The sequence below is a fragment of the Myotis myotis genome, unplaced genomic scaffold (assembly GCF_014108235.1).
Source record: "Myotis myotis isolate mMyoMyo1 unplaced genomic scaffold, mMyoMyo1.p scaffold_m19_p_18, whole genome shotgun sequence".
Taxonomy (NCBI): Eukaryota; Metazoa; Chordata; class Mammalia; order Chiroptera; family Vespertilionidae; genus Myotis; species Myotis myotis.
Window position 1 is genome coordinate 30,469,826 of NW_023416322.1, and position 15,432 is coordinate 30,485,257.

The 15,432-nt window shown below is 42.7% G+C and overlaps 1 protein-coding gene across 19 annotated transcripts in view; it reads left to right on the plus strand.

Annotated features, from left to right (window-relative positions):
• PIP5K1A (phosphatidylinositol-4-phosphate 5-kinase type 1 alpha) overlaps positions 1-9,944 on the plus strand; it is a 38,944-nt gene extending 29,000 nt beyond the window's left edge. For 4 of the 19 annotated variants that reach the window (XR_004973451.1, XR_004973454.1, XR_004973452.1 and 1 more), the window contains 6 exons: positions 1,122-1,205; positions 2,170-2,218; positions 2,327-2,724; positions 3,647-3,793; positions 3,988-4,117; positions 7,976-8,024. Coding sequence is in view for 9 of the 19 variants with exons in the window: in XM_036344897.1 (XP_036200790.1) it covers positions 1,122-1,205; positions 2,170-2,218; positions 2,327-2,724; positions 8,297-8,372 (607 nt within the window). In the remaining 10 variants the exon portion in view is untranslated. Of the gene's footprint in view, positions 1-1,121; positions 1,206-2,169; positions 2,219-2,326; positions 2,725-3,646; positions 3,794-3,987; positions 4,118-7,975; positions 8,025-8,296 lie in introns of those variants that run through there. The other 15 variants (XM_036344899.1, XR_004973453.1, XR_004973457.1 and 12 more) reach the window with 15 other exon arrangements.
• The last annotated feature ends 5,488 nt before the right edge of the window (positions 9,945-15,432 follow it).

The window sequence follows — 15,432 nt, forward strand, 5'->3', positions numbered from 1 at the left end:
AATCTAACCTGGACCCTTCAGTCTGTAGGCCGTCGCTCTATACACTGAGCCAAACCAGCTAGGGCTATTTTTTTTTTAAATTTATTGATTTTAGCCCTGGCTCGTGCCTCATTTGTTTGGGTGTTGTCCTATGCACCAAGAGGTTGCTGGTTCCATTCCTGGTCAGGGCACATGCCCAGGTTGCAATCTTTATCCCCTGTAGGGGGTATGCGGGAGGCAGCTGATCATTGTCTCTCTCTCTCTCTCTCTCTATCTCTCTCTCTCTCTCTCTCCCCCTTCCCCCCTCCCTCCCTCCCTCCCTCCCTCCCTCCCTCCCTTTCTCCCTCTCTCTCCCTTCTTCTCTAAAATCAATAAAAACATATATTTCTTAAAATTTATCAATTTTAAAGAAAGAAAAGACGAGAAAGACATCAATTTGTTGTTCCACTTATTCATGTATTCACTGTTGGATTCTTATATGTGCCCTACCAGGGATCGAACCTTGGCATATTGGGATTATGCTTTAACCAACTGAGCTACCTAGCCAGGGCCTAGGATAAGCTTTCTTAAGAGCCTAAAAGGAAAGGATGGTATCCTAAATTTGGGATTTGTAGTACACTTGGGAAGGAAAGCTATTCAAAATTAAAAGACTTGTTTTTAAAAGGTCATTCAGAGTCTTAGACACGTCTGCAAATATTAGAATTTCATAAAAAGCAATTTATTACAGACTTATTTCCATCTATCTTACCATAATGTATCTATCAAGGATGTGTAGTTACTGAAGGGACCAGAGATGTTTTTTAGTTGGTTTCGGTTTTAAGGTATCCTTTAATATGACTCAAGAAGAGTGTCTTAGTGAGCATAGATTTAACTATGAAAGCACTGATGGAAGGAGTTTAGAGTTAATTGGGTAAATATTCCCAAAATTGCTGAGTAGGTAATTTCAGATTCTCTTTGGTGGAATTGGGGTGGCAGAGGCAGGATAGTGAGATTGGAGAGGATGAGGTTATAATACATACTCCAGAGTGGTCGGGTCAGAGGAAGTCTCTTATTATTTCCCAGTTTATGGAAGATGGGACCATTATGTTTAGTTACCTGCTAGCCAAAAGATTGTCTTTCTCTTTCCCTTTTGTCTTCCTCAGTCTGGGTGGCATCCCTGCCCGGAATAGTAAAGGGGAAAGGCTGCTGCTTTATATCGGGATCATTGACATTCTGCAATCGTACAGGTGAGAAACATAAGAATTCCAAATTAGGGGGCAAAGTGGATGTAGATAACCCCTCACTTCTCTTGAAGATGGGTTTGTCACAAAACTCTTACTGATCCAAGAGCAGCGAGTTATAATCTGGCTGCTTATCTCATTGGGTGTCAAGCAGTGATTATTTCCTTGATCTTTGCCTGTCTTTTGGCTTCTTTACCCCACCACCTTCCCAAACATAACATGCACATCTGTGGAAAGCTGAGTCAGTTCTGGGAAGCACCAGGGTAAAATATACCATTTGTCTGACTCTGAAAAACCTGTGAGGTGAGTCATACTTCACATTGGGTTACAGCAGGAAACATGTTCCCCTTTTCCATGACCCACAGAGGGTCACTGTGTTCTGTGAAAACTATTAATTGGTCCGTGGAACTAAGAGGCAGTGAAGTAGTGGTGAGGGAAGCACTAGAAATATAGGGTGTCCAAAAATGTATATATACACATATTTTGAATAATTATAAAGGCAGTGTTTATTAAAGTACATTTCATTTTCAAAATTGAGCTATCAGCTGTTAAAGTGTACATACATTTTTTTGGGACACCCTGTACAAGACCCCAATTTTGCTCCTGTAAGGTTTCAGGTACTAAAAAGGACTGGACAGTGCTTGGTTTGCAGATTCAGAATATTATCCAATTTTAGCTCCTCTCTCAGAGGCTTGCCCATCTATTCTTCTAGCTGTTCTTTTACAATAAATATTCTTGTCCCTTTCTCTATTAACTACCCTTTCTCTTGGGAAAATTGACCTACCTAGAAACATCTTTGCTCTCTATACTGAGTAAGTACTACTGTGTCTATTCTTTGGAAAGCCAGTATATTAGTGGGAGTGCTTCCCCAGCCTCTGTCTTTTTAAGTTTTTCTATTACCATTGACTCTAACTCCCTAAAATAAAAAAGTATAAGGTTATGTATACATAATACACATTTTCTTTGGCAGGTTTGTTAAGAAGTTGGAGCACTCTTGGAAAGCATTGGTACATGATGGGGTGAGTAGCAATTAGCTAGAGACTCTCCCTCTGCCTCCCTCACTTCTGATTCGCCCCCCTCAGTTTCTTATTATCTCATTTTATTTGTGGGTTTTACCCTTCTACTAGGGTCTCAGCCTAGGGAAAGTGGCCCTTGGACTAGAGGTTCTTTTTCTGGACCTCCTCCATCTCTTAACTCTGCAGCCATCTCTTCTGCTCTGCAGGACACCGTATCGGTGCATCGCCCAGGCTTCTACGCTGAACGGTTCCAGCGCTTCATGTGCAACACAGTGTTCAAGAAGATCCCCTGTAAGTGGCCTCTACCAGATGAACCCCCAGTGGCTCCCTTCAAGAGATGAGGGGCAGGACACCTCTGTCAGGGAACTGCCAAAGCCAGAGGCTTCTCCTGCTCTACCCACATTCCATGATAGCTGCTGCCTGTCTTTATGTCAGTCACTCTGTCTGTTCCAGTCGTTTCCAAGTTGCTCGCTGCTTTCCCCCTGGCTCTCCCTACATGTGTCATTGAGGTGAGGGGCATTTTTTGGGGAAATTGGCGGGATTTCAAAAAATATGTAGTGTGGGTGTAGGATCCATGTCACAGGCCGAGCTAGGCAGAGTCAGACTTTTATGGACAGAAGTAGGCAAGGATATTACCAGTGTTCTATTTTCTGTTTATAAATTTAACGCCAAGGAGTTCTCAGACTGGATTCAAATGGTTGAAGCATTTACTGATGTCGCTTAGCAGGTGTTCTTATTTTCTTCCCTCAACTTTTTTGATAGGAAAGTACCAATGTTCTTCTTTCCAAACCTTTCATGCTGCTGCCACTGATAAATTCCACCTCCTCCTCCCCATCTCCTCATCACAGGCATCCCTCAGTGAGTCAGAGGACCTAGTCTGCCACACAGTCTTAAGAAATATGGGAAAATCCTTTTACAGTCTTCTCAAAGGGATGTATAAACAAGTGTGTAAAGTGTCGTCATAGTGCCGTGTGCATAAGTACTTCAAGGATATAGAGTGAAAGGGTCATCTTTGTCAGCTTTAACTGAAGGATACTATTAAAGAATGGCGCATGGAATAGAGCAGCTGTCGCCAACCTTCGGACCTCGCGGACCACCAGTGGTCCATGGACCACCGGTTGGCGACCGCTGGAATAGAGAACATCTCATCAGGTGGAAGCTAAGCCATTGAGGTCGCTTGTAGGAGGGGGTGAGAGATGTATGTGTCTCCTTTTTCTAGGTTCCCCTCTTGTTTCCAAAGTGAAGTGAACCGAGATGCCCCTTCCTCTAAAAAGTAGTTCGTAGAGCCCGTCTTTGTTGATATTAACCCTTCTTCCTGCTTTGCAGAAAAACAACTTTGTGTTTGTGTTGGGGGTGCTAGCAGTTTGTACCTTGTCTTGGTGATGGTTTCTGAGGGGGGTGCTAAGTAGGCTCTCTCTTTCCCTTTTGAAGTGAAGCCCTCTCCTTCCAAAAAGTTTCGGTCTGGCTCATCTTTCTCTCGGCGAGGAGGCCCCAGCGGCAACTCCTGCATTACTTACCAGCCACCGGTCTCTGGGGAGCACAAGGCACAAGTGACAACAAAGGCGGAAGTGGAGCCAGGTCAGCGCCAGGGCGGGGCTCCCATGTGATTGGGCACTCCTTCCCTTCCTTCTGAGTCCTTATTTGCTCAGGACCTTTGCTTCCTATTCCTGTCCAGGAAAAGCCAAGTTGCTACATAATTTTCCCTGTGTTTCCCCCACCCCATTTTTTCTTCTTTTTTACTTATTGATTTTCTTCCCCTTTCTTTTTTCCAGGCGTCCACTTCGGTCGTCCTGATGTTTTACCTCAGACTCCACCTTTGGAGAAAATCAGTGAGGTCTCAACTATTCCTGACCCCTGTTTTTCACCTGTAGTTGGAGAGACTTTGCAAATGTTATCTACAAGGTTGGTTCCTTGGCCCCTTTCTCTGTAATCTTCTCTCTCTCTATCTTTAGGTCCTTAGGAACTTCCCTAACTGTTTTTTTTCCAGAGATCATTGTCTTCTGTTCTTCACTAGACTTTTTCAGGTTCACCTTCCTTAGTGTTCATCTTTAGGGTTTAAAACATGTGCCAATATCTCTGTACCTTTGTGGGTGGGGAAAGCTTGTGTGCAGGCTTTTCTGATAATCAGTAAAAATACCCCAGCGAGCCCTGCATCTCCTGGTGAGATAAGTGAGTTCTCCGCGTAGGATGGAAGGTTGGAGAGATTCCTAGACAGTGAACAATCTTTCAGAATAATCCAGTGTAAAGATTGTCTTTCAGTTTTGTTACCTGGTGTGTTAATTATCTGTTACAACATAATAAATTATCCCAAAACTTAGTGCTGAAAATTAAAAATGTATCTTACAGTTTCTGTGGGTCTGGAATTTAAGTGCAGCTTAGCTGTGTCCTCTGGGTAAAGGTCTTTCATGAGGTGGTGGTCAGGCTGTTGGCTAGGGCTAGGGCCTCTTCTGAAGGCTCATTTCCAAGTTCATTTATATGGTTTTGGGCAGGATTCAGTCCTTCGTGGGTTGCTGGACTGAGAGCCTCAGCTCCTTGCTGGCTGTTGGCCAGGGCCTCCCTCAGTTCTTTGCCACATGGGCTTCTCCATAGGACAACTCAGATATCTGGCTTCCCTCAGTGCATGCGCCTAAGCAGAAGCCACGTTCTTTCTGTCATCTGATCTCAGAATTGACATCCTCCTACCTGTACTCCATGCTGTTCACTAAATCTCACCCATGCTCGAGGAAAGGATAGCACAAGGGTGTGAATACCAGGAAGGCAGGACTCACTGGGAGCCATCTTAAGAGTCACCTATTATAGTCCACCCTCTGACCTCTAGTGACTCACATCCCTCCATGTGCAAAATTCATTCCCCCTCCTGGTCTCCTAAAGTTTCAGCCCATTATAGCATCAGCTCAAAGTCCAGAATTTTGTTATCCAAATTCGCTCCATGTTTGAGTGAGCTTCCCAGGTATTGCTCCTTGAGTGCTGATCCTCCCAATCTGTGGACCTGTGAAATGAAGAGACAAGCTATCTTCTCACCACCTGCCCACTGTACAGTGGTGAGACAGACATTAGATAACCCCTATACACATTCCTGTACTAAAAGATTGTGAATTTGAGACACAGAGGAATCGATCCATAGCTACCTAAAATACAGCAAATATTCGAGTTTCTTTATCAGGTCTCAAAGCATGGGAATAATTCTCAGCTCTGTCTTTTGGACTCTCGGTTTTGCCTTCTGAGTCTTCCTAAACACTCAGCCTCCTTCTTGCCAGTAGAATTTGGGGGATCCAGTGGTCCTTTTTCATTTTGCATTACTTTTGTTCTTTTCAGTCTAAGCTGGTGATGTTTCTACTGATAATTCTCTCAAAGATTGGTTGGACTTCCTGTGAATGTCATTTGGGTTTACTCCATTGGACAAAAACCTCAACTACAAGTACCTTCTTTTATATATATATATGCATATATATATTTATTGATTTCAGAGAGGAAGGGGGAGAGAGAGAGAGAGATAGAAACATCAGTAATGAAGAGAGAAAAAATCATTGATCAGTCTCCATACTGGGGAACTAGCCATACTGGGGATCTAGCCCGCAACCTGGGTATGTGCCCTGACTGGGAATTGAACCTTGACCTCCTGGTTCATAGGTTGACACTCAACCACTGAGCCACACCAGCCAGATAAGCCCTTTGCTTCTTAGAGATCCTGTTGTTGAGAGGATCTGTAAGGCGCATACCCTTAATCGTTTTGAATGGCCTTTTATTTATGACTGAATGTGCTCTGAAGTATCAACTTTGATTTTTCTGTGGCCTTAAAAAAAACGTTTTACAGCCCTGGCTGGTGTGGCTCGGTTGGAGCGTCCTGTGCACTGCAGGGGTCACAGGTTCGATTTCCGGTCAGGGCACATACCTGGTTGGGGCCTGTATTGGAGGCAACCAATCAGTATTTTTAACATCAGTGTTTCTCTCTCTCTCTCTCTCTGAAGTCAATAAAAACATATCATTGGGTGAGGATTAAAAATAAATTAAAAAATTATTTTATAGTCCATACCCATGGCTTCAACTTTAGACCACTTTTTCCTGATATTGGATTTTAGTCTTACTCTGAAGCCATTTCTTCTCTTTTTTTGTTTTTAATCCACACTGGAGGATATTTTTTCCATTGATTTTTAGAGACAGTAGAAGGGAGAAAGGGAAAGGGGGAGAGAGAGACAGACATCGATCAATTGTTTGCCTCGTCCATGCTCCCCAGGTGACCAGAGGCTGGGGATTGAACCTGTAACCCTTCTGTGCACAGGCTGACACTCTACCACTGATCACACCGTGCAGGGCTGTAGGCGCTTCTGAATTTTAGCAGTGTTTGCTATCCTGAGAGGCTCAGACTTTTCAAAACTATTGTCAAGTCCTGGCTTCGTTTTGTTTAATCCTTCCCTTAAGTTATTATTCTCTCATATTTTACCATAAGCATTAAGAAGAAATCAGGCCCTGACCAGTATTTTCCAATGGTTAGAGCGTCAGTCCGCACATGGAAGGGTCTCAGGTTTGATTCCCGGTTGAAAGCATGTACCTGGGTTGCAGGTTTGATCCCTTGCCCCAGTTGGGGCTCAAGGCTCGTGTCTCCAATCCATGTCTCCCTTCTTTACTCCCTCCCTCCCTTCCACTGTCTCTAAAAGGCAGTGGAAAAATTCCTCGAGTGAGGATTAACAGCAACAAAAAAAAGGAGTAGAAATCAGGTAGCACTATGCTTTAGAAATCTCCATAACAAGATCATCCAGTATTAGGCATATATTCTACTTTACATATAACTGCAGATGACATTGTTGCTAAACTTTGTTCCACTATATTATAAGGTTCCCCTTTCATTTTCTAATACGAGTTTTTTCCCTCACTTTCAGCTCTCATTGGCAACCCACTTAAAGTCCAAAATTCTATAGTATATTTAGGGCACTTTTAAACTTTCACTAAAACTCTCCTTGAAGCTCACTTCCTTCTTCCAAAGCCACTTCCACATTTTAGATTTTTCTTACAGCAGCACTTCATTTCTTGTTATATTATTATCTATTGTTTATGACAAATTACCCCAAAACTTAGCAGCTAAAAACAACAAACATTTATTGTCTCATGTTTTATGTAGCCTAAGAATCTAGGTGTGGCTTGGCTGGGTGTCTTTGGCTTAAGGTATCTCAGGACATTACAGTCAAGCTGTTAGCCAGGGCAGTGGTCTCATCTGAAGGCTTACCCAGGGGAGGATCCGTTTCCAAGCTTATGTAGTTGTTTGCAGCATTAAGTTTGTTAGCACATGGTCCTCTTCATAGGACAGCTCACAGCATGGCAACTGGTTTTCCCAAGAGCAAACAAGTAAGAGAGCATGTACCCAAAAGGAAGCTATAGTCTTTTTGTAACCTAACCTCCGAATCGGCATCCTATCACCTGTGCTAGATTCTGTTCACTAGGAGAAAATCACTAAATCCAGCCTACACTCAAGAGAAGAGAATTACACAATGGCATGAATATCAGGCAGCAGTGATATTTGGGTGCCTACCATACCTGGGGATTGAAGACAGAAGAAGAGGGTATTAGGAAATAGTTTATAGTTTCCAGAAACTAAATAGTTAATTAAAACAATGTTTCTAAATCTAGTAGCGTCTTAGCCTCTTCTTTCTGAATGCTGAATTGATTCTGAAGTGAAATACAGAGAATAAACTTGAGAGGATAGTTGTTTTTTTTTCCTTTATCTTCTAATTCTTTCTCTACCTCTGTTTTTCCCCCTCCTGTTAGTTCAACCCTCTTGGAAAAGCTTGAAATTGAAGAGTCAGAGTTCACCCAAGTAAGTGTCTGTGATGTGGGGGAGGTGAAGGGTATAAAGAGGATGTACTGATGGAGTGTGGAGCAAGGTGCTAATTGGCAAAGTTAGAAGGACTGGGTGCCCCTAAATCTTGCATTTTAAAAATTTTGTTTTTGGTACCCTTTACTTGGACATGGAGGTTGAAATAGAAGAAAACTTATTAACTCGGCCAGGCAGGTTGAAATTAGCTTGAGTTCCTTTCCTTCCTCATTTCATACTCCTCATTCTTAACTTGACACCCTTTCTCTTTTCAGTGAGCAGAAAACCTCAGAAGACCTGGAACCAGATTCTGTCTCTATGATGTCAAGATGTCAGCCATTGCCCCAGTAATGCTGAGTTTTCTTCTTGGTCATCAAAAAAGGAGTATAATGGAGGCTAGGGTAGCTCTCCAACTCCTTTCTGAAGAACTTCTTCTCCTTCCCCTTCCTCATGTATGGGCATATTGCCTTGGACAATTGAGGAACCAGCTTCCTCTCCACTCCCGAGTTGGGTGGCACGAGTTTTTAGCTGGCCAACTTGGGCTTCTACAATTGAATTGTTTTCAAACACCCATTCTTCCTGCTGCAAGTAGGGCTGCTGGACTTGGCGGTTTCTTCCCTCTCATCTACCTTTCACCAGGAGCTGGACTCTCAATTTCCTCAGGACAGACTGGCTGCCACATTATCCCTACCATAGCTCTTTCTCTATGGAAGGGGAGACCCCTGTAAGCTTTGTAAAAGTTTTGGGGGAGTGAAGATGTTTAACCACCTTCCAACCTTCTTTTTTTCCTTAAAAAGGAAAAGAAAAAAATAATGCACAGCACACAATTTTAAGCCAGACAGTTCAGATCAAAACTCCAGAAGTGTTGGAGAGATGCCTATTCATAGGGTTCCTTCTGGAGAGCCTTGGTGTTTGAGAAACGGAAGAGGTGATCGCTCTGCCTGGAGCAGCTCCTCTTTAACTCCTCCTCTCTTGATGAATTTCTTAAGGCTAAAGGAATGGAGAGAGTGGGACCTGGGGTAATCTTTACCCCTTTTGTTAAAACAGTGGGACAGTCATGGCTAGGCGATCAGGGCTCTTCTTAGGCATGATCCTACTCACTGCCGGGCCATAATGATTATTACTGTTTTGTAATTTGAAATGTATTCTGATTGTTTTTTCTAAATATGAAGACATCAAATGAATTTTAGATCCTTCTCCAAAGGAGATTTCTTCCTTATTCTTCCCACCTTTTCTAACAGTGTTATGCTGTTTGTGGGGCTGAGGTGGAGAGAGGGTCACCTGTGTCTGTTTAACAGGCAGCCCATATCTATGAAGCTAGAGAATATCTCTTAAACTCATGGGAGCCAGCAGATTTTGCCTCGGTGAGGCCACTGCTGTGCCGCATGGCCTGCCCCTCTCTTCATGCAGAGAAGTTGGGAATGGGGGCTGTATAATCCCTCTCCTCCCCATCTCAGAGTTGCAGTTCTCCATCTGGTCCTCCTCCTCCTGTGAGGAGAAGGGGCCTGGCATCTCAGGCAGATTGTTGAATTCCCAGACTATCCTCTTCATCCCACCCCACGTTGATGGTAGGTTAGCCCACACCCCGAGTAACTGTCTATATTAGACACCCTCAGCCAGACTCTGGCTGCCTGTCTTTGCTGCCATGTTCTTTTTTACAAGAAGGAAAGAAAGAATTCTTGCTAGTTTTTTTTCATAATTTACTATTTATGATGTATTTAAGTGTTTTATTCAGGACAAAGTTCTGAAGGGGGTGGGAGGGAGTATTCAAGGGAGGCTGGGTCTTAGGGAAGGGAATGGGGAATGAACATTTTTATGAAGTGTCACTATTTGCCTCTACTTTGTATTGTTCAGAAATGGCAAATGCAATATAAGTGATAACTATCTGGTTTTAATGTATTAAACTTTCATCAGTTATTTAGATTTCTTGTTTCTTCTTGGTTCTTTTTCATATACCATGTGCTCAAAACTTGAGCCTCCCACGCAAGCTCAAGTTCTGTTCATGTTGCCTTGAACAAATGCTGCATCCTTTCCAGCCTCAGTCTAACTCAGGCTGAGAGAAATGGCTTCATTCCCTTCCAGCCACCCCCTTCATTTTTTTTTTTTTTAATATATTTTTATTGATTTCGGAGAGGAAGGGAGAAGGAAAGAAACATCAATGATGAGAGAATCATTGATCGGCTGCCTCCTGCACAACCCCCACTGGGGATCGAGCCCACAACCTAGGCATGTGCCCTTGACCAGAATTGAACCCGTGACTCTTCAGTCCGTAGGCCAATGCTCTATCCACTGAGCCAGACCAGCTAGGGCCCCCTTCATCTTAACTTAAACTTGACAAGGAAAAGCTGTGAATGAATATGAAGGGAATTACTGTAGGTCTGTCGCCTTGTTGCAACCCACTTTAACTGAGGGAATTGGGAATCCAAAGCTCAAAATCTTCCTCAGGTTTCGGAGCAAAGCAGAGGGACACTGGGGAAAGCCAGCTTGAGATTGGTTCATCCTAGGATTCCCTCGCTTTCCCTGGACATGGCCCTACAGCAGCAATTTTCAACCTTTTACATCTCCTGACACATATAAGTTAATTACTAAAATTCTGTGGCATATCAAAAATATATTCTACTTTTTTGCTGATCTGACAAAAATTAGGTATAATTTTGATCAATTTACACACAAAAATTATTTACCCTTTTTGCTCCAAAGTGACTTTTTAAAAAATCAGGTGCTTATACTTACTTGTATATAAGCAGGGTTTCTGGTACCAAGAACTGATGAATGAGACACAGCCTTATTATGTGACATGACCAATATGATGCAACTCTATTACATGACCTATATATATAGTTCAAGACAGGGCGTTCACATTGGATGACTATTGTGTTGGCTGTTGTCATTTTTTTATTTGACAGTCTAAGGGAAAAAAGGTCAGTGCCCTGACTAGTCAGGTATTGCATGTTTTAAAAAATTCTTTGTTTGTTGTTAATCCTCAAAGGATATTTTTCCATTTATTTTTTTAGAGAGTGGAAGGGAGGTGGGGTGGAGAGAGAAACATCGATGTGAGAGAGAGACATCAATTGGTGCCTTCCATATGGGCCCCCATTGGGGCTTGGGAACCTGCAACCTAGGTACATGCCCTTGACTGGAAATCAACCCATGACCCTTCGGTGGTGCTCTAACCACTGCACCACACCCGCCAGGGCATGTTTTAAAAATTCTTGCAGCACATCAGTTGAAAAATCACTGCCTGAGGTTGTCAGTCTTAGAAAAACATGAAGACTCCCTCACCTCTGTTTTCCTAGTGTGCTTAAGCTCATTTTAAAATATATTTTTATTGATTTCAGAGAGAAAGGCAGAGGGAGAGAAAGAAACATCAATGATGAGAGAGAATCATTGATTGGCTGCCTCCTGCATGCCCCACACTGGGGATCACCTGTAACCCGGTAATTCAACTGTGACCTGGTTCATAGGTTGACACTCAACCACTGAGCCATGTTGGCCGGGCCAGGCTCTTTTACTTTAATGGGAACTAGACAAAAAGAGGGAGTGTTCATTCCAGGGCATCTGGTGGCGTAGTTTTAGAGAAAATCAAGTTAACTAAATATTGCTCCTTTTCATACCACAATCTATGTTATCGTTCTACAAATATTTACGCAGCTATTGAGCAATGCATGGGCAGTTGGAAATCAAAAGAAGTAATTGACCTTCAAGAGTTGACAGCGTCCAGGAGGAGCGCACACATGCATACGCAAAAACATGTTAGATAAGATCTAGATAAGAGTTTCAGTCCTCTGAATGATACAGAGCATAAAGGTGAGAGAAAGTTACAGGTTACTGTGGGCTAGAAGTGTTGGGGAAGTTTCACTGGAACACAAGGGCCTGGAGGTATGAGAATGGTCTGTTTTAGAGAACAAGGTAGAGCCCATGGTGCCTGCAACCCCAGCATATGCCCTGATAGGAATTAAATCATGACCTCTTGCTTCATAGGTCAAGGCCCAACCATTGAGCCACACCGGCCAGGCTTATCCATGTTTAGGATGCAAAAAGAGTTCAGATTACTGTCAGACAACTCGGGACCCCAGACTCATTGACCTGCTGTGCCTGCGAGGCTGGGCAGTGGGATTTTTGGAGTTTAAGCCCCAGACTGAGCCCTCCTTTAAGCTGGATAAGGAGAAAACTTTCCCTAATAGGAATTGAATCCGAACATGTTTTAGGCACAAATGGTTTTTCTGCTACTCTTGCCATTCCCTCATCAATTTCATGCAACTAACTGGTGAGTGCAGAAGGAACCCTCTTATGGTCAGCGTGTGCCTCTAGTGGTGAGCAGCAGCTACTAATTATATAGCTGTCCATTGCGATCTATTCAGATTCAAGCAGGGCCTACTAATTAAAATGTCTACAACTAAAAGGGAAATCATAGTTTAATGTTTTACTCTTAAACATGTCAATCTAAGCTATTCTGAAAATTATTCATCGGAGTAGTCTCAGAGAGGAAGTAAGAGGGAGAGATAGAAACATTAATGATGAGAGGGAATCATTGATTGACTGCCTCCTGAATGCCCCCCTACTGGGGATCAAGCCCACAACCTGGGCATGTGTCCTTGATCAGAATCAAACTTGGGACCCTTCAGTCTGCAGGCTGATGCTCTATACAGTGAGCCAAACCGGCTAGGGCTCCTTCATTTTTTTAAATAAAAGATTTGCCAGTTAAAATAGATTCCAAATTAAACTGTTTATTCTTTAGTTTTTCAAGTGCACAAGAAGCAGGTCAATATCTCCTGTAATATTTTTATTTATTTTTTAAATACTTTTTTTTAAAAATATATTTTGTTGATTTTTTACAGAGAGGAAGGGAGAGAGATAGAAAGTTAGAAACATCGATGAGAGAGAAACATCGACCAGCCGCCTCCTGCACACCCCCCACTGGGGATGTGCCCGCAACCCAGGTACATGCCCTTGACCGGAATCGAACCTGGGACCCTTCAGTCCGCAGGCCGACGCTCTATCCACTGAGCCAAACCGGTTTCGGCTTAAATACATTTTTATTGATTTCAGAGAGGAAGGGAGAGGGAGAGAGAGAGAAACAAACGTCAATGATGAGAGAATCATTGATGGGCTGCCTCCTACCCACTCCACACTGGGGGTCAATCGAACCCACAACCCAGGCATATGCCCTTGACCAAAATCTAACCTGGGACTCTTCAGTCCATAGGCCAACGCTTTGTCTATTGAGCCAAACCGCCAAGGCTGTAAGATTATTTTTATTATGGAAGTTTCCAAATCAAAAGTAGAGTAGTATGGCCCTAGCCGGTTTGGCTCAGTGGATAGAGCGTCGGCCTGCGGACTCAAGGGTCCCGGGTTCGATTCCGGTCAAGGGCATGTGCCTTGGTTGCGGGCGCATCCCCAGTGGGGAGACAGCTGATCGATGTTTCTGACTCTCTATCCCTCTCCCTTCCTCTCTGTGAAAAATCAATAAAATATATTAAAAAACAAAAAAAAGTAGAGTAGTATGATGAACTACCATGTACCCATCACCCAACTTCCATCAATATCTGTATAAGACCAATCTGTCTCATCTATATTTTCTACCTACCCCTCCCCAACTTTCTCTCTGCAACTCCAAAGAATTAAGTTAAAAATAAATCCAAGGCATCCTATCTTTTCATCCATAAATATTTCAACATATAACTCAAGAGATAAGGACTTTTTAAAAAATATATATTTTTCGCCCTGACCGGTTTGGCTCAGTGGATGGAGTGTCGGCCTGCGGACTCAGGGGTCCCGGGTTCGATACCAGTCAAGGGCATGTACCTTGGTTGCGCGCACATGCCCAGTGGGGAGTGTGCAGGAGGCAGCTGATCGATGTTTCTCTCTCATTGATGTTTCTGACTCTATCCCACTCCCTTCCTCTGTGTAAAAAATCAATAAAATATATTAAAAAAATATATATAGGTACATAAACACAATGGAATACTATGCTGCGGTAAAGGAAAAAAAAGGAACTCTTGCCTTTTGCAACAGCATGGATGGAACTGGAGAGCATTATGCTAAGTGATAAGCCAGTCAGAGAAAGATAAATACCACATGATCTCACTCATTTGTGGATTATAGAGAACAACGTAGACTGATGAAAAGGGACAGATCCAAAGACTGAGAACCAGCGATCAGGCTATCAATCCCCAGAAGGAAAGTAGGGGAGGGCGGGGGTAAGGGGAAGAGATCAACCGAAGGACTTGTATACATGTATATAAGCCAAACCAATGGACATAGACAACAGGGGGATGGGAGCGTGAGTGTGCAGGGCGGGGGGGATGAGGACACATTTGTAATACCTTTAATAATAAAAAATAAATTTAAAAAATATATATTTTTTTATTGATTTCAGAGAGGGAGAGATAGAAATGTCCATGATGAAAGAGAATCATTGATCAGCTGCCTCCTGCAGGCCCCCTATTGGGGATGGAGCCTGCAACCCGGGCATGTGCCCTTGACCAGAATCAAACCTGGGACCCTTCAGTCTGCAGGCTGATGCTCTATCCACTGAGCCAATCCAGCCAGGATGAGATAAGAACTTTTTAAAAACATAACTATAACATTCTTACACCTTAAAATATGAATAATTCCTTAATAAAAATATCCAGTCAGTGGTCAATGTTAGCCAGTGTTCTTACAAATGAATTTTTTATAAATACAATCATGTGCCACATAACATTTTCAGTTAATGACAGACTGCATAAATAAAGGTGGCCCCATGGGATGGATTATAATGGAGCTAACAATTCCTATTGCCTAGTGACATGATAGCCATCATAATGTCACTCACATTACTCACATGTTTGTGGTGATGCTGGTATAAACAAACCTGCACTGTCAGTTGGGTAAAAGTATATCACATATAATTATGTGCATTCCATAATATTTGGTAGTGATAAACAGCTGTTACTGGCTTATGTACTTAGTATACTATACTTTGTATTGTTATTTTAGAGTGTGCTCTACTTATTCAAAAAAGTTTGAGATAGCCCTGGCTTGTGTTCCTAAGTGGTTAGAGCATCAGCCCAAGCACTGAAGGGTTGCAGGTGTGTTCCCCAGCCCCGGTAGGCTATGTGAGGGAGGCAATCAATCAATCAATCGATCTCTCTCTCTCACATTGCTCTTTCTTTCCCCACTCCCCAACTCCCTTTACTCTCTTTAAAAAAAAAATTAATGGGAAAAATATCCTTGGGTGAGGATTAACAACAAAAAGTTTGCTATAAAACAATATTCTGTGTTATGCTAGCAGCAACCTCATACACCTCCTGTTTACTGAGTCTTTTTTTAAAATATATTTTATTGATTTTTTTACAGAGAGGAAGGGAAAGAGATAGAAAGTTAGAAACATCGATGAGAGAGAAACATCAATCAGCTGCCTCCTGCA